Here is a 27,534-nt window from a genome sequence, read left to right as displayed (position 1 = left end):
AGAGTCCAGATTCTTGAAATTCTAGGTCACTTCTGCTGGCATGCGTGAACAATTGTTCTGTATGGGAGGGGTCCAAGTAGATGTTCATGTATCACATCCCTATTGCCAGTACCTAGCCGCTTGGGAATAGAGATGAGACCAATGCCTAAACTCAAAACTCAAACCCCAAAGCCAGAGTAAACCGGGGATCTCAACCCTCTTTCTTAAAGTATCACACTAACTCACTAACCAATCCGGTTGTTCATTGAAGATGCAGCCCCTTGAGGAACGGCTTGTGAATCATGACAGCATTGCTAGAGCTCTCATTTAATCCCTGACTAGTGCAATGAAATAATGGTTTTAAGCACCCGAGCAGGAGTCTTGTTTAACTACCCAATTGACCATTTGCAACCAGGTGCCACAATGTGGCTGGGAAGTGTATTCCGGTTTTCTAGTCAGTTGGATTTATTATAACAATTTGAGACATAAATTTTGTTTCCTATTCTGTTATACTCTATGTTCTAAAGATATTTTTTTTAGACCTTGTATCTTATACTTCATTAGTAAACAAAGCTCAAAATTCCTTTAACCACATTTAGATATTCTTGTAAATATGCTAAAGAAGGAAAGACAGCGGACAGCAGATGTGACAGCAAGGGAAGTAACTCAAAACAGACACTCAACTGTCAGTTCCAATTCACACAATGAACAAGAAACTGATTATGTTGAGCAGAAAAATAAAAGAAGATTTTCAACTGGGAGTGAAGTTGGCGGCCAGTCCCAAGCTGTGTCAGAAAATAAAATGAACAGACAGAAGACATTTGATATTAAGTCAAGTCCTGCAACTCAAGAAAATGACGAGAGACTGAAAACAAAAATTTGTAAGACATCTTTAACTCTCTCTCTCCTAATTAATTATACCATCGTTGATTTGACCCCATTAAATTAAACTACTTTTTGGCTTAATTAACTTGAATTTGTGTTATATAAAAAGAGCTTGCATTCTCCTATAATTCTATATCAAAAGTGACATATCTGATTACCAACAAAAATGTTATTGAAGGTTAATCATAACAGGGTAGAATGTGTAAATGTAAACAATGAGAAATTGTACTAGAGGGTGGAAAATAATTACGGAGATAAAGAGTTAATATTAATTTCTTCCTTTAAAAGTTACTGCCTGAGATTATTTTATGAAATGAAAACATTTTTCTTTGAATACATTTGATCTCATATATTCTAATAGCAATAGAATGGCTGCATGGTAATGTGGTATGTTTTCAGGGCTGTCGCCTTGAAGGAGAACAATAGTGAACTGGTAGAGCATAATGCAACTTGGTGTTTGGACCAATGTCTATTTTTAAATTGAGCATTGAAACTGTTCACTTTCCTGAGTATTAAAAAAAAATTGGTCTAAAAAAACAATTTCCGTTATATTATCCTATCTATATACTTTCTTGAGAAACAACATTCAAGTGGTATTCTATCACTATAGTATTTGACCACTCTTGATAGACAAGTTAGAATTTTACGGACTTGAATTTTCATTTTAAAAAAAGTTCCCCTTTAGACCTTGTGGTCTATAGGGCAGATGATTTAAAGATCATCTGTTTCTGTGGCCTACTGTTTACGAGAGTGTCATGTGGCCAGCACAACGACCAACCGCTTTTACTTTTATCCAACTAATGTCAAGTACTCATTAGAGCTGGCTGGCAGAGGCGCCCAAAGATCCCCAAATTTAAAATCCCAGTCTTCACCAGGATTTGAACCTGGGAAGCCAAGCGCTCTACCACTCGGCCACCCTGAAAGCCGAGGTAAAATGTATGATCTGTTAAATGGGAAATTCAGCTCTTCTCTTTTATATAGCCGGTCACTCTAGAATATCAATACAATTACATTATTTTGAAGGAAATTATAAAAAGTACATTTTTGATTTGAAGTCATAAACCACTTGAATACCCATCAATGGTACTTGAATCCTGGCTCACACTGAGATGTTGTTTGCTGAATGCCCACAACATGAAAACCTGCCCTCAGATATCCTGCATATCCACAAATGAGGTTGGACCATAGCACACTGAGCATGCTTTAGAACAAAAGATACCCTAAAAAACTGTTTTTTTAAAAGCTTTACAAGATAGATGACGGCTCTAGCGCCGTCATCCTCCCTACATTGCTCTATGTCTCAGAAACATGGACAGTGTACAGTAAACATGCAAAGAAACTGAACCACTTCCACATGACATGTCTGAGAAAAGTACTAAATGTCAAATGGCAAGACAAAATACCAGATACTGAAGTCCTTCGAAGAGCGTGTCTGCAAAGCATCCACACAATCCAGCTGCGATGGGCAGGTCACGTCTACAGAATGGAAGACCACCACATCCCTAAACAGCTCTTGTATGGCCAACTAAGCCAAGGAAAGCGCTCGCAAGGTGGTCAAAGAAAGCGCTTCAGGGACACCCTCAAAGCTTCTCTGAAGGCATTCAGCATAGACCCAGGCACCTGGGAGACAGAGGCACATGACAGGGCATCATGGCGTCGCGCTGTGAAAACTGGCACACAGGTTGCTGAGGAAAAAAGAACAATGCTAGCAGAAGAAAAACGCCAGAGAAGAAAAGCAAGGCAAACGACACTAGCTCCAGCTCCAGGGGTCATCATTGAACCATGTTGATGAACTATATATATATATATATATATATATATATATATATATATATATATACAAGATAGAAGAAGAAAAGATTACTTGTCTTTGTAACCAACTATTGGTACAGATAGCTTTCAAAATGATCAAACACTTTTACTGATCCTCTCTGTTAGACTTATTAAGACCACCAACAACTCTTATGAACTAATAATGCTCTATCATTCTACTTCTATCAGTGGGTGATATGTCACTAGGCAGACAGGAAGCTTTTGATATCTTCATGAGGGACTACAGAGATAGAGAGAAGATAGAATCCAACAAGCAGATATTGAAACAAAGATATGGGGAAGCCAAAGCAATGGGAGAGCAACTCAACAAATCCAAACAAAAAATGAGTAAGATATATGTGTTATACTGATTAATAGCAAATTAACCAATTACCTAAATTCTACTAAATCACTGCACTGGTTTTCCTGGCTAGCTCAGACAAACCATTTCCATGCTCTAATAGCACTAGGGAAGAAGGAGCATTGGTACAAATGTGTCCATATGGAACAAGGAATGTGCCTTTATCTTTGTGTCCTTCTGAGTATTTTATTAGATTTTGTTTTTGTATTTGAAGATTATGGTTCAGTGTTTTATGTTTTATTTCTTTTTTTTTTAATAGTTTGAAGATTTTTTAAATCAATTTAGTATTTCTGAGTTTGATTTTCTTTGTTTGCTTTAAAAAAAAAATTAAAAAAAATATAAACTTTATTTACACAAAATTTTACTTTTTATATTTTTGTACCTGACTACTTTGATGTTATTGTTTTCAGATCATTTGAAAAATATCCTGGCACAGTATAGAACACAAAACAACTTAGAAGGTAAAATATTTAAAAAAACAACAACAGTGGCTTCTTTAATAAAATGTATGGGTTTAATTATTCTAAAGTCATGAAAATAAGTTTTTAAGTTTTTCCCATTCAGTAAAGAAAAAAATGTTATGTCTGTTCATTATAGCCTATAAATCTAAAATTGAAAATGAGTTAAAATGTAATGCAGTTTCATGGTATGACAGAAGTTAACTTTGATTTTGACATTATTATGTAAGCTCTTACAAACATTTCATTTGAAAAATTGATTTTTTAAATAAAATTTAAATATTATTATTCAATTAAAATTATTTTTTTTGCATATCATGGAATTTAACATTTAAAAATTTTTCATCATGAATCTGTTTTGTTTTACATAAACATTTGCCTATAAGATTATGTCATTATTATAATTGTCTGTTTGCCTGCCTTTAATAATATGGAATTCAAAATACATTTCACTATCACTCTTAATTCATTGATATCTCCCAGTAGATGGTGAAACTGATGTAGAGAGAGACATTAAAATAAAGATGGAGCAGGAAAAACATGTGTAAGTAAATAGGTCATTTTGTTTTTAAAACTTTTCTTTTTTTCCTGTACATTGTTCGTATTATCAAATTAAAAAGCCTAATTGTGTATTTTTTTAATTTTTTTTTTGTTAAAGGGAAATAACTATTGATTACTGCTAAACAAAATAAAGTTCTCAAATGTTTCAAAATTAGCAAAATTAAATTAAAGTACTGGTCTGAGGGAAATGAAGTAATAAATCAGAATAAAACCATTTGAGAGAAAAAGAATTATGGGAAAGATTTTTTTTTCTTTTTACAATCATGTTCATAAAATTTTCTTGTAGCAGACATTGAATCTGTGAGAGAATGATGTGTGTAATTATTTCATTTTAAAATCATCTGTAACTTATAGGTATAGGACATGGGATAGATGGACAGATAATATAGAATAAGACTTCAAAACTTTTGATTCATTATTGAGAAAAGCAAGAAATAATTTAAGTTTAAGAGAAAATCCTAGATTTGTGACCTTCACCTTTTGTATAAAGCACTGTATTGTATTTTACTTTTGAGCTACCGTGCATAATTACAAATCTCATATCAACTCACTCTGTCTGTCTGTCTGTGTGGTAAAAGGTTTGTACACCTTATTTTTCCCCAACCCAATCTCAAGCTGAAATTTCGTACAATAATTTCTTGTACCTGACAACAACTATATATTGGTAATCAATTTTTTTGTTTAGTATGGAACAAGGGAAATAAATTGTACTTGACAGATGTGGTGGTATAAGTTGAATTAGTTCCCTTGAGGAGGCTTAAGACCTCAAGTTCTAATTCAAGTCTACACCTTTTTTTAAATGCATTTAAAAAGCTATCATGGTAACCTTTACCTAGATATCCCCTTTTTCCCTCCCCCTTCCAAAATGGTCCTGACAAGTGATAGGATCATAGTGCATTGAGAAAGCTAAAAGCATGAGATTGCGCTAAGTAAGAGCAATTGAGCAAAAAAAATTTTAATTGCACAGATTTATTATTGTTACTCTTGTTTTATTTATTGGTTCTGCATATTTACATTTTAAATAAATGTTCTCCTGTGTAGGCCTATATCACTTGTGTTCAAACAGCTTTCATATTAATTCAGTAATTACATTCTGTTTTAAATAATTGTTCACATCATTTTTTCTTGTTAGTTTTATTCTTCAATCAATGTTTTATTCCAATCCACTACCTAGTTACAAAGAAACATTTACAACTCTTCGGGGAATGAAAACAGAAATTGAACATTTGCAACACTTCCTAGAAAAGTCTAAAGTCAAACTTATGAAAGATTTTGAGCTTTGGTGGGCTGAGCAGATGAACTACAGTGCTAGACAGGTTGGATTACTTCATTGAAATTAACTTTTTTTTTTTTGCACATATATCCTGCGTGTTATGCAATTTTTCCAAACAAATGGCAGCTGTGCGGGGTATACAAAGGTACAGGGTTTACAAAATGTATTTTCCTAAAAATAGCATATTGGAAACTATGGATATACCGGTGGGTCTTTATGCCTCCTATAGTTCACTGTGTGGTTATGAAATGTACATTGCAAAGCTTCATGCGCATCTCATTATAAACCTCAAGAAAACAAAAAGTACTAATGCGGCAGAGCATTTTTTTATATACCAGTAATCAATTGTGATAAGCAACAATACTAATTTGCTGATACTGGTAGTGTCAAAATGTATAGACTACAATGCATGCAATACACCCACAATCAATCGCCAGTTGCACTAATGAAACTGTCCTCACTATAGTGAGTGAATGAGTGAAGCCATCGAAACTTGTATCCTATTCACTTCCTTTCCTTTTTCCAATAAGTGAACCATGTTAGCAGTAGTTTTTTTTCATAAATCTACTCTTCACATGTGGGGTATTAAGGGTGCAAGTTGTGCAATTTTGTTTTCACTCATTTTGTAATTTGTGCTGGGTATATGTGTAGGCTATATGTATATGTGTATGCAGGGTATATGTGCCAAAATAGGGTAAGCTTAAAAAACTTACTAATGGATTTTTGTATGTCACATTGCTGCATTCAATTACTAAATTGAAACTTCTTTATATTTCTTATTTTCTTTATTTCTTATTTTATTGTCAAACTATATGTGTACATTTCATTGCCACACATAATGCAATTCTAGACTCTAATAAATACCTTGATATTTGTATGATCTCCCAAACCAATATGTAGTCCCAATCCAGGCAGTCTCAAGTTGGGTTCAGTCATCAGAAAGTAATGTCAGCTTGGAAAACTCCTCCAATCACACCTCCTGTGCCAACGCCACCTAGAGGACCTCCTACAAACAGAACATTCACCAGAGAAACTTATTCTTCAGACAGTGACAGGGGAAGTAGTTCTGGTCAGACTCCGTAAGTTTTTATAGCTTATGTTTTATTCTCAGTTTATAAGGAGGCTACCATTTTTGAAAGAGTTAGTCAAAATTTTCAATTGCAACAATGGTTTACCCCATGTGAGTTACTAATTATTATGTATTTTTTACAATGTATTACACTTGATAGTTAATGCTAATAGCAAATTCTAATAGCAATACATTTAAAAATTGATCACCCAGATACCCCATTCTTTCTTCCCCCATCCCTTTCCAACTGGTCCAGACAAGTGAAAGAATCATAGCTTATTAAGAAAGCTAAAAGCATGAAATTGCAAGAAACAAAAACATTTGGTAAAAATATTTCCTATTGCACAGATTTTTTTTTGCTATTACAAATTTAATTACATGACTGATCCAAACTACATAAGCATTAGCTTTGTTGGTTTTTTAAAAGTATTTTTTGCATTTTGCTTATAAAAAAAGTGTCTTGGTCCCACATCCAAGTTACTTTTTAGGGTAATGCCGCACTTGCCAGCACTAGTGAAGTTACTCGCTGAGAGTAACACTGCACTAAAAGAGTTAATTAATTGAATTTTAAATTAAAAAGAAAATTATAGTGGTTGACAATAAAGCTTTTCACATAGTTAAATCTGAAGAAATCATTTTTGTTTATCAATTTAATGTTTTTCTTTTTTTTTACCTATCCCTTAGACTGTTGGACAGTTGGACAGGCAAGATTTGTCGACCGTCTTTCTCCATTCCTCCCTTTTTTTTGCCTTGTTTAGAACCTCTCTCAATGGCAGGCCCATCCATTCTTTAATGTTGTCCTCCCATCGCTTTTTCTGTCTGCCTCTTCTTCTTTTCCCGGCACTGTTCCCTGAAGCTTTCTTTAAATTCTGATATAAACTACCATTTGTAATACAATTATTGAAGTTGAAAATAAAGACAAATTATCTCTATTATTTCTGCATTGGCCCCAATGTCTGTCCAGGACATCCAAGCCACCTGCCTACCCAACTGTTGGTAATTTTACACTGACTGGTGACAGTAAAGTGGATGCAGACATACAAGCATTTGTTAAAGCCAGACAGGCCATAATACAAAAAGGTAACATATTTATCCAGATTTGTTTTGTATATGTTCATGTTCCACACTGTAAGCAGTTTTCTATTTGTGGTGTTGGTCTGTAGGTTTGGATAAATCATATCAACACTAGATACCCTGGATGACAACATGATGTAAGATATTGTAGACTGATACATTTGTAAAGAGCTATGACAGACTATTTAGTATACCCTAGTGTGAGTTTGAATGTCCTCATGTAATAGGTTAAGTTGTTATATAAAAATGTTACAAAATCTTATTGCGTTTCAACTATTTAGCTATTGATATTAACACTTAACAAAAATTATAATAAATGAGACATAAAGGAAAGGCAGCCAATAGTCCTTTTAGAAATATGATTATTAATAAATCATAAAGACCCAAATTTTTTTTATCTGATATTATAGATAGGAGGCATGGTGGCTGAGCGGTAAAGCAATTGTCTTCCAAACCAGGGGTCCTGGGTTCAAATCCTGGTAGAGAATGGGATTTTTTATTTCGGGATCTTTGGGCTGAGTCCACCTAGCTCTAATGGGTACCTGACACTAGTTGGGGAAAAGTAAAAGCGGTTGGTTTTTGTGCTGGCCATACAACACCCTCGTTAACCGTGGGCCACAGAAACAGATGGCCTTTGCATCATCTGCCCTATAGATCGCAAGGTCTGAAAGGGGTACTGTTGTGAACTTGTACATTGGCTTAGACGTAACACATCAACGTACTTCTCTCAATAATTCAACGAGAAGCCAGAGATGAATTAATAACAGAATATGACTTTAATAAAAAGTCATCAGGATAACTGTAGTTGCAGGCAACGCATCAAATGTTAACTATCAAATATGCACAATTATGAAAACTGACTTCTATATTACTTATACTATACAACTAGGCTCCAAAACTCAGGCCTCTGACAACAATAACAAATCTCAAGGGCCGTCACCCCACTTTACCTAATCAACCAATGAAATAATAATAAATAATAATGAATAAATATAGAATTCCTTAAATCTTACAACCAAGGTTCTATCAAGTGTTGTTTACATTACTATATACAAACACAATCACCACAGGTACTTAATATTATCATAGATATATTTATAATTATAGAGCAAAGAATATTATTACACTCTCATTCCTCTTGGAGACATTAGGGCTCAAATGACAGCTGGTCTTGTATTTTATGGCTTTAAATAAAAAAATGATCATTTTGTCAACACTAATAAATATCCTTTACTTTTTGTGGTCCAATATCTAGTCAATGCCAATCAGAGGTGACAGTAAAGAAGGAATCAATCATTTGGATAGAGTCAAACGTCACATACAAATACATGCACCAGTTCTATGGATCCAGCGTCTTTCAAGAAAGGTATAGAATTCTACTGATTCACCTACGACCAGACTCGACAAGTCGACCAAGTTTTTGCCAATTGCTGAATTTTTACCAATTTACCAACTCTTTTTAAAATAGTATTTGATATTTCTATTGCTTAAAAAAATGTTAAACAATTACTTGCATTTAAAATTTCTTAGATCATAACCTTTAGAGCTTTTAAAATGTATTGTACTCATTAATTCTGTTGATAAATTCATTATTATAACATTATACACACAAGTACTGTTAATGATGGTGTATAGAAATAATGTTTCTTAAAACTGAGTCAGCCAAACACAACATTTGTCACTTCACTGAGATCATTATACATTTTTACATCGCATTAATAACAAATTAAATAGACCAAGATTCCAGAATTTTGAAGGAAAAATGGCACTAACATTTGTAATCAAAAACGTGATTGAACGACATTGTTTTCTAATCACAAATTTTTATCAGTGCTTGAGACTAGATTGTATACTCTTGTATTATGTGCTATTTTGGCTCCTTAGCCTTGTTCTAAAAAATGATGTTTATTGTGTGTATTTAATTTAAAGAATATACATTTAATGTTATCACAGCTCAGCTTATAGTCTGGGCTTGCATACGGTATAAATATTTGTATATAAAACTCTGCCCCTATGTCCTACATTTCTGCCTCTCTCTGATCACACCCCAATCAAATTGTTAAGAAAATTTCCCCATCCAGAAAAAGTTGCCATAGAATTTCAATGTTTATTATAATGTTTACATTTTTGTTTTGTTTTTATTTTCTTGTAATAGGAGATAATTCAATAGGACAATGTTTAAACAGGTTTACCTTTCCTTGCCTATCAGAATTACATTTGAAACGAAAGACTTAATCTATATCTATTTATAAGCCTGTGAGTAACCTTAATGAATCCAAATAAGAGAAAAGGAAAAATGGTTTGAGTACTGTGACAAATCCCAAAAAAAACAACACTTGAGTCTGGGAGCACATGAGGTACCTTGACATGGCCTTCCCTGGAAACAAGTGCATCAATACTCTTTTTGACTGTCCCAAACTTGCAGATTCGATCTCTACATCTGGGAAGCCTCAAGCTCTTGACCTGTATGTTGACATTTATGAGCACTACACAAAATGGCAGAGTTTTTGTCCAGGACTTTGAAAGAGAGGATTTAAGATTCTCAAGCCCTTACTCAAATAGAGTTTGGTGATGATGACTTATAAGAATCAGAAATATAAAGTTTGGTCTTGAGACTATATCTGAAAAAAATTCCTTTATAACCACAATGGTATAGTATTCAGCAGCAACAATGTTCTATTTGATTTCTTTAATGTTATGTTCATGAATCAGTATGACCAAAGTCCACACATATGATGTTTATGATGAGAGGACTATATCTATCATTGTTTATAATGAGACTTAGTGGACTGTAAGCATATTTCCATGACTAATTTACTTAAGTCTTATTTTAAAAAATAAAAGAAAGAAAATTTATAGAACTAAATCCTTTATTTATTTCTGTAAATATAACTTTGACTCTAGTTCAATTCATCACACGTGTAAGCCTCAAACCTGTTTTTTTCATCAATGACTAAAAACTTATTTTACAACGCCTTCATAATCTAATAATTATCAATTTAAAGGGAAGATAGAGGAAGTTAGCAATTCTTTATTAGCAGTCAAACAAAAGAAAAACCATCCAAAAAATAGAATTAAAATTGTTTCATAAACATAGCAGACACAACAAAACAACTTTTTAAAAGCTCATTTTGTTTTTATTGTCATTCAAAATAAATGGATAAAACAAGAAAAACTTAAACTAAAAATGTTTGGGAAATGTAGTTTTAAAAATGTTTGGGAAATGTAGTTTTAAAAATGTTTGGTTAATGTTTTAAAAATGTTTGGGAAATGTAGTTTTAAAAATGTTTTGGGAAATGTAGTTTTTAAAATGTTTTGGAAAATGTAGTTTTTAAAATGTTTGGGAAATGTAGTTTTTAAAATGTTTGGGAAATGTAGTTTTAAAAATGTTTGGGAAATGTTTTAAAAATGTTTTGGGAAATGTAGTTTTAAAAATGTTTCAAGAGAAGTAAAAAATGCATTACATAGAATTCACATCTAAATGTATCAAAGCTAAATATAGCACACAGAAAGATTTATACACACACTATACATTTTTACATAAATAAACAATTCTCCTATAGTTAAAAACATTCACCAGATAGAATCATGGAGTAATATGCTATTATCAAACTGTAAAAGAAAATGTTTGATGTTCTTTCAATATTTGTCAACATCATGGTTTCAAAGCAACATGTACAAATAGAGTGCATACAGCTATTATTTACAAGACAGAAATAGATCTAATTACAGAGAAATATAAAACACTAGTATAGTGTCTAGGATGAAAGAAAACTAAATGGACACTTAAGTCAACTTCACATCATTATTAAAAAATATAAAGTCTGACAACCATTTCTTTGAAACTGAAAACATTGACTTAATTAATTTTGTATAGGCAATTAGAAAAGTGGCTTTCATTAGCAGTATTTCAACTATAAGCTCAATAAAATAGAGATGAGTTTGTGTAGCATAAGATGTAACTCAACACAGAAATTTCACAATTACTTGGATACTCAACTTTATAAAAACCCAGAACGCAATCACAGTGAATTACCTAAATAATATTTATATTTTAAGACTAATGATTGTAAGATATCTACTAAAACCTATTTGGTAAAATATTTTATGTAATAATATAACTCAAAATGCTTTCTAATTATCCGGCTATTTGATTAATTGTTTGATTTTCAAGGAACTTTTTAAAAATATATCATTTTAAAAATCATTTAGTTATCTTTCCATCTGTGTGACTAACCATTACTTTTGACAGAAGTTAGTAATAGGAAATGCCTATCAAAATTCACTATTAAGTTTAAACCATTCTACACAGGTCAGTGCCTTATCTTCAACAAGAAGAAAAAAAACAACAGTAAAACAAAGTTACTTTTTAAAAACTATAACTAGAAAGACAAGAGTTTTAATTCAATCATGTTTAAAGATCAAGATTGGTGAGAAGGTTCTCAATAACTTTTGGAAGAAAGTAAACATTCCATAATAACATGAGTAAAATTCCACTGGTATGTCTTGTGCCCACAGCCTTATAAAAATAATTTGTTCAAGATATTTGACAAGAAAAAATTGAAAATTCCATAAAAGTTTTAACAAGAAGAAGAAAAAAAACAGAATAGTAAATGTACAATCTTTGATACTTTCAAGTGAATTACATAAAACCTTCACAAATAAGGATAAGGTTTTTATTTTGCGATTGCAATTCTCATAAACATGCAGCTCCCTAGATATATTTATTAATAGTATGCAAAATAATTTATTTTTTATTCAATTTGCTTTTATTAACCTTTTAAAGCAGAAAAATGCTATGATAAAATTTATCTCAGATTTCGGAATCATCTAAAAAAACTTGTACAAGAGAAAGGTAAATGATATTCTGTCCCAGTAAATTGACATGGACTGAACACTCTGAGCTGGATTACACAGAGATGTATATGTTTTCCATAAGGACTTTAAAGTTCTTACACAAATCACCTTATTATGAAATACATATTAAAATTTGTAAGGGTGGTTTCACTAGGAAAAGGTTGTCTTCAAGTCTGAAGATTAAGGAAGAGTGCAGCACTTCACGATATAAAACTAAGATATGCAGATACATTGATTTAGTAATGCATGTGGAAAATAATTCCGGAGTCAAAGAGTTAAGTTTTCTTTATTGAAAAATCACTTAAGGCTGGCTCAGTTATTAAACAGTACAAATTGAAAAGTGCTTTCCATACCATCCAGAGCAGCTTATAAAGGAAAAACATGTAAATGTTTACAATAAATTTTTACCTTGTTGGTTTAGTTTTATGTTGCTTTTCTTTCTTAGAAGAATGTCATGAGAAGGAAGTTAACTCCACATTATATTGATGATAATATCACAGGTTTGGATATAAATAGTGATCTCTAGTAGTTGAACCAATCCTATCTGGCCTGACTACTTCACACATTCACTGGGTTGGAAACAAAAAGGTAAGAGAAAGTCACTACAGTCGACAAAGTTCTCCCCACATCAGTTCATCTGTGAATATCTTCATCAAATGGGATGATTCTTGTGACCTCCCCCATGCCTTTGGATCTCCCTTCTCTAAAGAGTAGTCTTGCTCCAACTCGTATATGTTCTGGTTTATACTTGAACATAAAAGTGACTCTGGCTTTCTCATTCGTTTTTATGTGATCCTGGAATCAGAGAAAGTAGGAAGTTTTCATCAACAATCAAGGAATCAGAGAGAGTAGGAAGTATTCATCAACAATCAAGGAATCAGAGAAAGTAGGAAGTATTCATTAACACTCAAGGAATCAGAGAAAGTATTCATTAACAATCAAGGAATCAGAGAAAGTAGGAAGTATTCATCAACAATCAAGGAATCAGAGAAAGTAGAAAGTAGTCATTAACAATCAAGGAATCAGAGAAAGTAGAAAGTAGTCATTAACAATCAAGGAATCAGAGAAAGTAGAAAGTAGTCATTAACAATCAAGGAATCAGAGGAAGTATTCATTAACAATCAAGGAATCAGAGGAAGTAGGAAGTGTTCATTAACAATCAAGGAATCAGAGAAAGTATTCATTAACAATCAAGGAATCAGAGAAAGTATTCATTAACAATCAAGGGATCAGAGAAAGTAGGAAGTATTCATTAACAATCAAGGAATCAGTGAGAGTAGGAAGTATTCCTTAACAATCAAGGAATCAGAGAGAGTAGGAAGTATTCATTAACAATCAAGGAATCAGAGAGAGTAGGAAGTATTCATCAACAATCAAGGAATCAGAGAAAGTAGGAAGTATTCATTAACAATCAAGGAATCAGAGAAAGTAGGAAGTATTCATCAACAATCAAGGAATCAGAGAAAGTAGGAAGTATTCATTAACAATCAAGGAATCAGAGAAAGTAGGAAGTATTCATCAACAATCAAGGAATCAGAGAGAGTAGGAAGTATTCATTAACAATCAAGGAATCAGAGAAAGTAGGAAGTAGACATTAACAATCAAGGAATCAGAGAAAGTAGGAAGTATTCATCAACAATCAAGGAATCAGAGAGAGTAGGAAGTATTCATCAACAATCAAGGAATCAGAGAAAGTAGGAAGTATTCATTAACAATCAAGGAATCAGAGAAAGTAGGAAGTATTCATCAACAATCAAGGAATCAGAGAAAGTAGGAAGTATTCATTAACAATCAAGGAATCAGAGAAAGTAGGAAGTATTCATCAACAATCAAGGAATCAGAGAAAGTAGGAAGTATTCATTAACAATCAAGGAATCAGAGAAAGTAGGAAGTATTCATCAACAATCAAGGAATCAGAGAAAGTAGGAAGTAGTCATTAACAATCAAGGAATCAGAGAGAGTAGGAAGATTTTATTGACAATCAAGGGATAAAGATACAATTTTGAGACGAGCCTGAAATGTCAAAATGTAACCTGAAGATACAACAAAATAATAAATATTTATTTCAAGCCACATCAAGCTGGGTCTCTTATAAGAGTCTTAAAGCTGATATTAAAGGCTAACATTGAATGGTGCACACTTCATCACAAAAGGTGATCTTAAAGACCAATACAAGACAAAGATTGTTATGGTTATTGTTTTGTCCTACAGTATATCTTCACAAGAATGCTGCTTCAGTTTCCCTATAAAAGTGTACAAAATTACAATGCTATAATGTGGTCAGCAATAACTGCACTTGTTTATACAAGAATTATCAGGTAAAATTAATACTGGTGTTTTGATTGTACAAGAATTCAGAAAAAAAATCCAAGATACCTCGATAAAGATTCATATCAAGGCAATATGGTTGGCAGATATATGCCATAGCGTCAACTGTTATCATTTAGTTTTACAAAATGCAGGTTGTTTTTTTTTATAGTTTTTTTTAACTTCATAGTCAGGTTTTCTTAAAACACACTATGAAAGCTTGAATTTAAAGCCTCGAAGAGACTGGATCTGTTCTGCTTTTGATTTTTAGTATTGAATCTATAGCTATTTCTCAGTCTTCCTAGGCAGCTACAAGTGAGTCCCAAAAGAATGTTTGCTCTTATCCCTTCTGATTTAGCATTTATTTCAAGCATGTTGTGAATTATGCATGTTAACAAGTTAGGCCAATCTTGAATAGTGCAACTTCACACATTGAAATCAAAGACAGATGAACATTGTTCTGTCATCCTGTTAGTTCCAAATTTGGTGGCATCATCTCACAAAACATGCAGATTTGTGATTAGGCTTTCTTGTGGATCTAAGAGTCAGCTTTACACTACTTAGCCAAGAGCAATGAGGGAATTAAGACCTAAATGGTGGCATCTCCGCTGAGATGTTGCAGTGATCAATGGAGAATCTCAACCAATTGGAAGCAAGCATTTATACTAGGGGGGAGATTTTGGATTGCAGCCTCATGTAATCGTCCAATAGCTATAGTTAAAATTTTGTTGAATTTCTTTATTTTATAGAGTTTTCCAAAATTATGTTCTTTCTTTCTTTATTTATTTTTCAATAGCTGTTAGTTACAAAAAAAAAAAAAAAAAACAAAGCTATTACACTTTAGAATCTGTCTATTGTACTTACTCTGTCTATTTGAATGATTGTCCCAGTTTGTCTGACTGTACCAATGTGGATTGTAGTCTGAAAGTTTTTGGTAATGCTTTTACTATGAAATAGTACATATATATCAGCTTCAAATTCTTTACAACAAACTATTGGAGACTGAGGACTAACTAGAACCATGCCCTGTGAAATAGATCATTACAATTCAGAGATTAAACATTTATTTTACATATAACATAACAAAGTGTAATGTATAAAGCAGAAAGTACGACATATGTATATGTGTATGTATGTCCCAAATAAAAATCAATCAATTTGACCAATTTTGATAAAACTTGGCATAACTCGACACATAATGAAAACTATACATGCGGCGAGGGCGGCCAAACCCTGATGACGGTGTTGGATCAAAGCCAACTGGAAGTCCAATACCCGATACATGGCAAGCCTTTCAACGCAAGGAAACCGACTCTTATAGGCACGTGGAATGTAAGAACCCTGAATCAATGCGGTAAACTGGCCCAACTTTTAAGAGAGTTTGACTCTTATCGGCTGGACATCCTTGGGATCTGCGAGATGCGGTGGACGTCAAGTGGAAAAATTATCAATGATGGCAAGACAATAATATATTCAGGACATGACAAGGAGCACATTGGTGGTGTAGGAATCATCATGTCTAAAATAGCAGCTTCAGCGCTAATTGCTTGGAAGTCGATCAGTGACCGCATCATTACAGCTCGACTCCAAACAAAGCAAATTAAAGTCACTACCATCCAAGCTTATGCCCCTACAGAGGATGCAGAAGATACCATCAAAGATCAGTTCTATAATCAACTACAAACCACTCTTGATGAAACACCTACTCACGACCTAATTCTACTGATGGGAGATTTTAACGCCAAAATCAATCCCAACCGAACTGGCTTTGAATATGTAATGGGACCATATGGCTCTGCAGAAAACATCAGTGATAATGGCGAGCGTTTGATTTCTCTCTGCGCATCCAACAGCCTTTCAATTGGAAACACATATTTTAAGCACAAACAAATACACAAAAAAACATGGCGATCACCAAATGGGGAAACCTTCAACGAGATAGATTACATTTGCATCTCCAAACGATGGAGGTCATCTCTGTTAGACGTGCGGACCCGCAGAGGAGCTGATATCGGCTCAGACCACTACCTTGTCAGTGGCAAATGTAAGCTCCGATTGAAACGCCAACCAAAACGAGCCACACGACCCCGCCCATTTAATGTAGAGAAGCTTAAAGACGGCAATACTGCAGCACAGTTCCAATTGAAACTAACGAACCGCTTTGAGGCTCTTGCAGATATATTGACCCTTGAAGAAGAGTGGGCCAACTTCAAAGATACCACTATTGGGTGCGCAGAAGAAGTTATCGGAAGGAGGCGAGGTTCATACAAGGAACGGTGGATACAAGACAGAACATGGAAATTGATAGATGAGAGGAAAGAGGCCAAACGTAGACGAGATCAGAAAAATGAAACACAGGATCGCAGCCTAGCGGAAGAAGCCTATAGGGAAGCAGATCTGAAAGTAAAGAGAAGCTGTCGGCAAGATAAACGGGACTGGATTGAGCAGAAGGGACAAGAGGCACAAGCAGCTGCAAGCAGAAATGACACAAAAACCCTCCATCGTATTGTCCGAGATCTCACTGGAGCAAAGAGTGGACATGGGGCACCAATAAAAGACAAGCAAGGCAAAACTTTGTTAACGAAAGAAGAACAGGATGCAAGATGGGTAGAGCACTTTAAAGAGACCCTTAACCAACTGTCGCCAGACATAACTTACATATTCAAGGACCCCTCTCCAGACAATGATCTCAAGGTCAAGACAGACCCAATAACTGCTGAGGAGGTTACCATGGCCATTGCAGTGCTAAAGAATAACAAAGCACCAGGACTAGACATGATATCAGCAGAAATGCTAAAATATGGGGGACAGTGCATTGTTAACAGAATGACTGATCTCTTAAATCTCTGTTGGCGAACTTCAAAAGTCCCAGAGGACTGGCAAAAGGGAGTGATTGTAAAGCTTCCAAAAAAGGGCAACTTGGCAGACTGTAACAACTGGAGGGGCATTACTCTCCTCTCTGTCCCAGGCAAAGTTTTCAGCACTGTTTTGTTGAGACGGCTTCAACAGTCTGTAGATGAAAGGCTCAGAGAAGAACAAGCAGGTTTCCGAAGAGGCAGATCATGTACAGAGCAGATTTTCGTTTTACGAAATATCATAGAACAAAGTTTTGAGTACCAACAACGGCTAACGATCAGTTTCGTGGACTTCAAAAAAGCGTTTGATAGTGTCCACCGAGAATCACTATGGAAAATAGTTAGAGAATACGGTATACCAGAAAAATTCGTCCAGATCCTACGACACCTTTACAGTCAGTCTAGTTGCTGCATTAAAACAGAAGAGGGAACAACAGAGTTTTTTACAATTGAGACAGGTGTGAGACAGGGGTGCATCTTATCTCCCTTCCTTTTCCTCCTAGCCATCGACTACATAATGAGGAGAGCAATGAACCAGACTGCCTTTGGTATTCCATGGCATGAACAACTCCGATTGACGGACTTGGACTTTGCTGATGATGTTGCACTACTCGGGGCTACAAATAAATGCATTCAAGAAATGACGGAGAGCCTAGACAGAGAGGCACCCAAAATTGGCCTCCGCATAAACTTGGATAAGACTAAAATTATGCGAGTGGGATATAAGGCAAAGGGTGTCCCCGTCAGACTTGGCGAGTCAAAGCTTGAAGAGCTGGACAAGTTCACGTACCTTGGCAGCATCATAACAAATGATGGAGATGCTTACCATGATGTAGCGTGCCGAATAGGAAAGGCAGGGAGCATTTTCCAAAGGCTGCAGCCTATTTGGACTAGCCAAGCCATTGGACTCGAGACAAAAATACACCTTCTCAACACAATCGTCATTCCAACTGCTACATATGCATGTGAGACGTGGAAGTCATCTGTCAAAATTGAGAAAAGACTAAATGTGGCTCAACAGAGATGGCTGAGACGGATTTTGGGAGTCAGTTACACAGACCGGATCTCAAACAAGGAAATCCTTTGCCGAACTGGGAGTCGAACACTTAGTGAGGTTGTGACTGAGCGTCGCATGAGGTTTGCGGGACATGTTCTACGTCAAAATGAATACGCACACCAAGAGTTGCGATAACATGGAAGCCAAAACGAGGAAAGCGCAAACAGGGACGTCCTCGTATTACCTGGCGACACACCTTCATGGAGGACCTCAGAACAGTGGACACCAGATGGGAAGAGGCTTCAGACATTGCCAGTGACAGATCATTATGGAGACAGCTTGCCGCCCAATGCGCCGAACGGCGCGGGAGGACCTAAGTCTAAGTAAGTAAAAGTTCCCTATATCATGGCGGAGACCATAGTGTATGTAACCTAATTGTATCTCTATTAAATAACAAAACTTTTTAACAAATCAGGTGAACCCAGCTTTCTCAGAAATTTATATTGGAAATGAATATTTCAGCTGAAGAGGTAAACCCATTTACATGCTCTACTCTTTTTTTTGTGGCAAAATATAAAAAAATTTGAAGGGAACATTCTCCAAATTTGACATAGATCTTAATTCAATCCAGTAGATCAGTAATAGCGAAATTAAGGCCCTGCAGGCCGCGGGTCATATCCGGCTAGTTGTTGATATAACGATAGATTAAGAAGAAACTACATGGCATGTGATGCTGACCTTCCTGATATCCTTTCTCTCCACATCCATAAGAGCTACACATGCTGCCTGGCCTGCCTGTATCAGTCGACAGGGAAGACGGTTTCTGTGGACAGTTTTGACCTTTACCTCTCTGTAGCTTCCTGTGTCATTGGGTCCAAGCATAAGCTGGTCTCCCTCGCGAATTGAACCTCTAGAAGAGTAAATACAACATATAATCAGAACTATTCTTTTTATAACGTAGAATGTATCTTCTTAGGTCAAAACTAAAAAATTTTGTAATGAATAAACAAGATAAAATGTTTTCATCAATTTCACATTAACTCATCAATTCAACTCATTGTTTATAAACTCATCTCGGTAAGTAGTAATTACAAATTGAATTTCTATTCCCAATGCTAAAATGACAGTTTTTACAGTAATATGCAAAAAAATGTTTTTCTTTTAAAGATGCAAGAAAAAGATGGACACTATTTATAAAACCTTCAAACAAGTTAATAGCATTTTTTTTTTCAGTTCTCTTATAGTGCACAGTCCACAGCAGCACTTGCAAAACTCAAAACAATATGGAAAGACAAAGGCATAGCCACCAAAATCAGACTGATCATGGACATATTCTTATATGCTTGCGAGTCTTGGACGCTGACTGCAGAACTAGAAGGAGGAGCCTAGCAATGGAATTGAGATGCTACAGAAGGATCCCAGGTATCATATTTAAAGACCGCATCACAAACCAAGAGATTAGAGACAGGGTTACTACTGCAATTAAACCCCAAGAAAACCTGCTAATTATTGTAAAAAAATGCAAATAAAAGTTTATGGCCATATTACAAGATGGAGCTCGTAAAGACCTTTATTCGGGGAACAGTACCAAGAAAAAGAAGAAGTGGCAGACAGAGAAAGTGATGGAAAAACAACATAAAGGAATGGACGGGCCTGCCATTGAAAGAGGTTCTATCCAAGGCAGAGAAGAATGGAGAAAGATGGTAAACAAATCTTGTGTGGTGTCCCAACAGCCCACCAGACTAAGGGATAGGTAAAGGTGATGTAGAGCATAAAAGAAAACAAACTTTTTAAACCCACACCCTACAATGAGCCTGACAAATCTTATAGGATTTGGATGTTATGTCAACCTGAATGATCTGGAACCTCCTATCTTTCCATCCTTCTAACTATGGTCCTGATATACTATCAACAAGTTGGATTTTTTCTGAACTATCTCACTAGAGTTCATTCTATTTTTACTGACCTATGAATGATACCACCAACAATAGTACCAACATCTGGTACACTGAAAAGTTCATCTATTTGAAACTCTGTCATGTCCTGAACTCGTTTCTCTCTTTCACAGCTCGGGGTCACTGGCGGTAGAATGTTCAAAAACTGTTTAAGTAGATCTAGGTTATCTCCAGTGACACTGGACACTGTGAAGATTGGAGTAATACTGAAACACAAAAATAATCAGCTTGTTACAAAGTGTTTCTAGGTATTTTGTTACCTCAAAGAGCCAGTATTATGACAAATATATGCAGTTACCCGTGTCATCGTACTGTTAACTAGATCTAGAAAGTAGGGAAAAAATGAATAATTTTTTTTGTGTTAATGGGGCATGAAAGGAGTATCACTATGTGATTTCAGACAAGCACAGTTTAATAATAAAGTACAATAAACATGCAAATATGTATTTTCTATACAGTCGTTTACCCCTGCAGCAGTAAATCTTTGGTTTTTTTTAATCATAACAGGGGAGTACACTCTAAAGGACAAAATGATTTGTTTTGTAGGAACATGGAGGGAAAGAGTTCAATGTTAGAGTTTAACTGATGTACTTAGCAGGAGTTCAATGTTAGATTGTAACTCATGTACTTAGCAGGACGTCTCATCTGACTAGCAAACAGCTTTGTATAGAAGCCATGGAAGCTTATACACTATAAACATTCAATGGAAAGTGATGCAGCCATTTAAAAGTATGACACACCATTTAAAGCTTGTAACTTACAAACAATAAAACAAGATAATAATGTTGTTGTTTTTTATGTAAGACATGCATGTAAGAAGAGTTCAAGTCACTTTTTCTGAAGCATTAAAAAAAAAAAAAAAAAAAAGACAAAACAGAATGAAATGAAAATTTTTGTAAAGTACAAAACAATGAAATGACATTTTAAAAACTACAAAGCAGAATGAAATGACACTTTTAAAAAGTACAAAACAGAATGAAATGACACTTAAGTACAAAACAGAATGAAATGACATAAAAAAAAAGTACAAAACAGAATGAAATGACATTTTAAAGAAAGTACAAAACAGAATAAAAAGACATAAAAAATATTTGTAAAAACTCACTTATTTGCAAGTAAGTTCCCTGCAGCAGTTAAAACATCGTCTGAATTTTCTATCCGGAATGGGACTTTCTTTACACCTGGTGACTTGAGTATCTGTTCCAGTTGATTCAGAGTCCTGTCGAGGACTGCACGACGACACATGTCAATCTTGTTCACCACAACAAACACTGGCACTTTCAGGGCTAAGGCATAACCAAGATGTTCCTTTGTAGTGCCCGCTGAAACAAAGATGAACAAACTTTGAAATTAATATAGTTCATCCTGGAAAAAAAATGAAGAAATGGTTGACAGATCATTTGTGGTGCCCCAACGGTCCATCAGACTAAGTATATAGAAGTATATAGTACTAATATTACATTTTCTAAATGAAAGTTTGCTATTTACACAATTTTTGTTTACTTGGTACTTTAACAAAATCTTTGTTGACTGTAATTGTTGATGTAGATCAAAACAATTATATATAACAATGTTCAAGAGGCCTTGATAGTTCACAGATATTCTAACATATCTTAACATCTACTTTGCTTGTGTACAACACATTGAAGAAGAAGACTGCTAACAATTAAAATTTAAACTCTAAAAGAGTTTGGAAAAGGAAAATGCTTACAAATAGAAGTCGTATATTGAAAAGAAGACTGATAAACCTATGAACCGCAAGAAACCATTTAATTTTGTTCCTCATTGATATCTTTATAATTTTACAAATTGAAGCTTAAGACATTATATGCAAAAAAAAAAGCTTTAGAATGTGTCATAATTACCCCCTCAAAAATAAATTGTGATCCTTCTTATAAGTTCTAATAAACACATTTTCTTTTAATGTGGAATAATTCATTACAATAAGAGCTTTATATGAGAAAAGTTTGTTTTGTTTTTTTTCCCTTTGAATATTAGTGATAAAACTTTGTTCAGTATTTAAATTGCCTTAAGTTACCTATGCCAGTGTTAGCACTGACGACCAGCATAGCAAAGTCAGGGCAATTTCCAGTCAGTCCAAAGATTGTAGTTTTAAGATACTTGTGATGCCCAGCAAGGTCTATTAATGTTATCAATTTGCTGGATCTCTCACATATTTCTTCAATGCTGCGGCAAGCACTGTAGTTAACAACCTAAATAAATAATCATAAATAAACGCAAATTAAATGTACAAAACTTTAAATATAAATATCAAAAGTAAAGCCTAACTAACAAATTTCAAGTAAAAATTTTCTTCATCTTCCACCTTTTTTTTTTGTTGTAAAATAGTTTTAATGTAAACATTAAAAAAATATATATATATAATATAACAAATATAACAAAACAACAAGGGCATAGTGATTAAGTGAATGTTGACTATTTCAAAAGATAAGAAGTTAATAGACATGGAAACATAAACAAGAACTGAAAAAAAAAATTCTATCTATGGTCTCAAACAAAATATTTTGACTGGTTATGAGACAAATTTTCACAACCTTTCTGCTAACAATGTTCATTTGTGATGCATTAACACAGTAAAGATGTTTTCCATTATTAAAATGATCCCTATTATAACATCCTAATTGGATAAAGGTTATAAAGTACTGTATATACACATATTCTTGACAAACAGTGAAATTCAGGGCCACACAGGAGGATATGGTCCACACCATCAGACAGAATTCAAACCTATACATTAAGGAAGGCGGACTAAAAGAAAAAAAACTCAGTTCTCTTATTCTTAATCAGTTCAAAACAGTGTTGATATAGTAGCAAAGGCATATTGCTTTATGAATCAGGTCTTATATTTTGATAGAGTATATCACTTATTAGTTACCTGTCCATTTCCATCAAATCCCAGAATCTCATAGCTGATACTTGAGGTTCTTCCTGTCTGAATTTCATGCAAATGTCTGAAGAGATTCAATCGAGCCCTCCCCCTCCCATTGTCTAATTCCCCCTGTGTGAGCACGCCAAGTATGGTGCTTTTTCCGACGTCAACATTCCCCAGGACAGCAAGCTTCAGGTCAATGAACTGGAAAATAAAATACCCTCTGTAAGTAAAGCAGATTAACAGGAAAAAAAATATGACAGCAATAAGTGTCAGAACTTGAGCATAAGTCTTTACCTGTTGGTCGTCTGGTACTTTCCGAACCAAAACTTCCATTGCCCTCTTCCTCTCCCCTACTTCTGTCACTTTTTCACGCAGGACTTCAATGGATGCACCCAGCCTATTTAAAATTATATTTATTAGTCACTACCAATTAATGTTTTTACTTAATCTATTTCATTGTGTTGCTAGGATGTTTGTTAACTCAATTTGACCATAGAGCAAACTGACATTATTCAAAGATTTGCAGTTTACACAGTGACATTTTAAAGAAAATAATAGGATATGCTAAGTAGAAAAGATCTACCTATCAGCCATTTTTTTCAGAGTTGAGAGGGATGCGTCCATTTCAGTATCAGAAAGACCAGTCAAAAAACCGTTGTCTTCGACACCGATTTCATAAATTGCCTCCCCTTGTCCTTCTTCTAGCCTCCATTTCATCTGAGTTACAAGATGTTCCATTCGGAAGTCTGAGGGCTTGACCAGCTTCAGCTTAGAAATAGAAAATAGAAATGATGAAGAGTTTTATTAATTTTTAAGTTATTTCATTTGTAAATTTTAAGAAAATGTGAAAACAAAAAATTTAGTAAAAAAAAAAAAATACCTGTAATTTTAATTTTCTTTAAGACTGGTTGCAATTATAATTAAAAATTGTCCTTTTGTTTTTTTAACATCTATTTTTGTGATTTAAATATTGTTTTGAAATTATCTTAGAAAATACATAAAATTTTCATTACCTTGTATTCAACATTTCCTTCCTCCTCCTGGAAAAAAGAAAAACAAAACATGGACATCATAGGACAAAAACAGAATAGTAACATTAAAAACAACTACAATAAACTTGTAGAGATATTTTTTTAAATACACTATTGTACAAAAAACATTTGTACACACTCATATACCTCAGGGGGAAGGTTGGCTGGGAGCTCCTCCATCACATTCTGTCCATTCTGATAGCTAATGCGAGAGATTTCTTTCTCACAAAAACTGTCATCTGAACCAAACATATCAGTAAGGTATTCATTCATTGATCTGTTTCCTGAAACACATCAAATGTCAACCTTTATATTAATAGGTTTTTGTTTATCTTTAATATGACATTGAATCAGTTTTATAAATACACACATTTACACAGTATCATTATGTCACCAGCTTAGAACTTGTAATATACATTTTAAACAATCTAATCTGACTGGATTATTTCTACTGTTGTCAGAAGTAAAATAATATGATTCAAGGAAAAACAATGTTTATTTAAGCTATTAGAGCAGATAGGCTGTGGCAGTGATAGAAGGTAGTTGATTTTCTAATTTTTAATGAAGGTATAATGTTTGATTGATGAGCTTTATTTTTAAAGCTGACTATGATTTCCTTACATAATAGATAGTACCAAAGTCCATTTCAATTAGAATTCAATTTTAAAAGTTTTCTTTCTTTTTTTTTTTTTTTGCAAACTTACATTTTGTTTCTACTATCAAAAATTTCCATTCAATTTTATAGAATTTAATTCACTTCATTAATAAAGTTTAACTATTTTGCCATTGAAAAATGCAGTCCCCCAAAAGAACTCAAATAATGGAAGCATTGAAGCATTTTTTTAAAAAGATAATGAATTAATCTTTGTATGTACAATGTTATACGTTTCGAGTGTTCCTTCTGAGTTTAAAAATAAAATAATCTGAAGACATTCTAGTTCAAACCTCCAACAAGACGACGGGGATATAGCATTGGGCAGGGTATGAACCCAGGACAATTAAGACGACCAAACATTATTGCAGCATATACACCAAGCAACCATCCAAATAATATGATAAAAAAATAAAGTTAAAAGAAGTTGTAAAATGTATTACATAGGTTAGTGCAATATGCCTAATGGCTATTAAAAATGTAATTTCTAGAAATTATGACAGATCATGGATATGAGAAACTTGGAAGACAAGTTAATTTATCCAAGTCCATTTAAAAAGGATTTGGCCCTACTTTTGAAGTTTAAGATGAGAGCATTTAACCCAATGAAGAAAACAAAGAACTTTACAACAAAAATGTAGAACCTAATGACAAAATATTATTGGCAAAAATAACTTTTAACTCTATGAAATACACTATTTAACCCAGATATAAAATGTGTAATATTTACAAAACCACTGATTTGTAGATAACATAGCTTTTTTATAGCTTTTTTATTTAGCGCTACTTTCATGCTTATAACATGCTCAGAGCGCTTTTGGTCCAATCTCATTTGTGGACCAGTTAGGGGGGGGGGGGGGGGGGGGGTATCTAGGAGTTGGTTTTCCGTGCTGCCTTTAGGCGCTCAGTAAACACAACTCTGCCTGAAATAATTATTATAATAGATCTAGGCTATTCTAGACTGGCTAGACTTAGACTATTCTAGATTAGACTCTATAGATATAGTCTTTAGCCTAATAATATTTAAACTAGTTGACCGGCAGCATAGCATACGCCTATATTTTGCAGGGCCAACCTTAGGCCACTGCAACCTGTACGACCGTAGTGGTCCCAGCACTTTTAGGTGTATAAATTATTAAATTAAACCATTTTATAACTTATAACAGATTTCCAGCGGCCTGTCAATTTAACAGGAGGTCCTGTAAATCTCCTAAAATTGCAAAATATACGAAAAAGTCCTGTAAATATCCGGAAATTATTAAAATCTTTTGAAAACTCATACCAATCTCCTGAAATAAACAGACGAAAATTTTCTTTTTTTTTTTTCACTCTTAAATTACCTAGGATAACTCCCTTCGTCCGAGTTTCTAAAATAAAAGAGTGATCTTTCCACTGTGTCCAAACTGTTGAGCATGCTCTGTCACTTCGATAGTTACTACAGAGTAGATTACTCCCCCCCCCCCTTTTTTTTAACGTGAGGTAGAAATTTTAAAAAAGAGTGATATTCCAACAGTCCTGCCCTGCTATTTTGTGACTACGTGTTCTCCCCTCCCCCTCTCTTGTTTTCTCGTGGACTATCCACAGAGTGATCTTTCCTTTACTCCTTACTACTCGTTTAAACTGTTGAGGGAAGAAGACAATTATATATATATATAGATAATAATTAATAATAACTTAATAAGTAATATAAAATAATTAGATCTAGATCTATAATGTTGCTCACTAACACTTGGTCTTAGTGACTGTGACTGTCTTGAAGTCCAATGAAGTAGATTTAGATCTAGTTGAAGAATTTAGCCTTTGTCTTGGAAATTTGAGATCAGATTCAGATGTGCTCAACTCTAATAACTAATAGACCTGTCACTGACTAGACTGTCACTAGAGAGAGCTAGAGAAACTACTTAACTAGATGTAGATCTAGAGTAGATTCTCAGTAGATACTAGATTGACTCTTTGAATTTAGAATCTGTTACTATCATTAGTTATTGTATTCTTTTTTTATTTCTAGACTATTACACTATTAGAATTAGATAGTATTAACTACTATAATAATCTATAGTAGTATACTGTATAGTCACATACTATTACTGTCACTGACAGTCAATAAAAATAAAATGTGTTTACACTATTAATTACTTACTATTATATATAATTATTAATTTAATTGGGTAATTAACTATTAATTAGTGACTAGTCTTAAGTGACTTAATTAAGTCTAAGTCGAAGTCTAATAATAATAAATAATTATAATAAATAAACAATTTAAAACACTAAAACTAAAACACTTAACAGTTTCATGAGTTTTTCACAGTTTGTGAGTATAAATGTAGCACTGGACTAGACCTATCTAGATCTAGAATCTAAATCAAGATAGATTCTAGAGTTTATATGTTCGTGCAGTCAAAGATAATGTCTTTATTTATATTTATATCCAAAATGTTTTTGCTTAGTTTGAGCTAAAAATAACGGTTGTACTATTGCCAACTATTTCCGCCATATTTCGTCAGTCCGTGAC

At 34.0% G+C, this 27,534-nt stretch overlaps 2 protein-coding genes across 6 annotated transcripts in view; one reads left to right on the top strand and one right to left on the bottom strand.

Moving 5' to 3' along the window:
• Positions 1-10,338, top strand: part of LOC106064863 (kinesin-like protein KIF6) — a 17,142-nt gene extending 6,804 nt beyond the window's left edge. Inside the window, exons 14-21 of one of the 2 annotated variants that reach the window (XM_056022510.1) lie at positions 579-860; positions 2,866-3,024; positions 3,448-3,498; positions 3,982-4,039; positions 5,231-5,372; positions 6,230-6,408; positions 7,363-7,478; positions 8,728-10,338. In XM_056022510.1, the coding sequence (XP_055878485.1) occupies positions 579-860; positions 2,866-3,024; positions 3,448-3,498; positions 3,982-4,039; positions 5,231-5,372; positions 6,230-6,408; positions 7,363-7,478; positions 8,728-8,747 (1,007 nt within the window). In that variant the 3' untranslated portion in view covers positions 8,748-10,338. Of the gene's footprint in view, positions 1-578; positions 861-2,865; positions 3,025-3,447; positions 3,499-3,978; positions 4,040-5,230; positions 5,373-6,229; positions 6,409-7,362; positions 7,479-8,727 lie in introns of both variants that reach the window. The other variant, XM_056022509.1, reaches the window with a different exon arrangement.
• LOC106076290 (GTP-binding protein 2-like) lies at positions 10,325-27,534 on the bottom strand. Of its 4 annotated transcripts, none has more exons than XM_056022512.1 (12): positions 27,310-27,534; positions 24,515-24,651; positions 24,350-24,376; positions 23,920-24,104; positions 23,631-23,733; positions 23,340-23,537; positions 22,482-22,656; positions 21,549-21,765; positions 20,455-20,649; positions 19,227-19,398; positions 15,501-15,662; positions 10,325-13,124 (listed from the first exon to the last, which is right to left on the bottom strand). In XM_056022512.1, exons 2-12 carry the CDS (start codon positions 24,638-24,640, stop codon positions 12,963-12,965), a joined length of 1,722 nt encoding a protein of 573 aa, XP_055878487.1. In that variant the 5' UTR covers positions 24,641-24,651; positions 27,310-27,534; the 3' UTR covers positions 10,325-12,962. The 4 variants fall into 4 exon arrangements, with proteins under 4 accessions (XP_055878487.1, XP_055878488.1, XP_055878486.1 ...); XM_056022513.1 differs by lacking the exon at positions 27,310-27,534 and adding an exon at positions 26,743-27,025; XM_056022511.1 differs by lacking the exon at positions 27,310-27,534 and adding an exon at positions 26,747-27,025.

The sequence above is a fragment of the Biomphalaria glabrata genome, chromosome 3, assembly GCF_947242115.1.
Source record: "Biomphalaria glabrata chromosome 3, xgBioGlab47.1, whole genome shotgun sequence".
NCBI classification, from domain to species: Eukaryota; Metazoa; Mollusca; class Gastropoda; family Planorbidae; genus Biomphalaria; species Biomphalaria glabrata.
Note: the sequence above shows the minus strand (reverse complement) of the source record. Positions and strands in the feature narration are given on the sequence as shown.

Excerpts from the sequence above, each read along its gene's own strand:
- LOC106076290 (XM_056022512.1), bottom strand. The coding sequence starts at position 24,640 with ATGAATGAATACCTTACTGATATGTTTGGTTCAGATGACAGTTTTTGT. Across the intron at positions 24,105-24,349 it reads AAGGAAATGTTGAATACAAG|CTGAAGCTGGTCAAGCCCTC; the intron begins GTAATGAAAATT and ends TCTATTTCTAAG. Across the intron at positions 23,734-23,919 it reads CTGAAAAAAATGGCTGATAG|GCTGGGTGCATCCATTGAAG; the intron begins GTAGATCTTTTC and ends AATTTTAAATAG.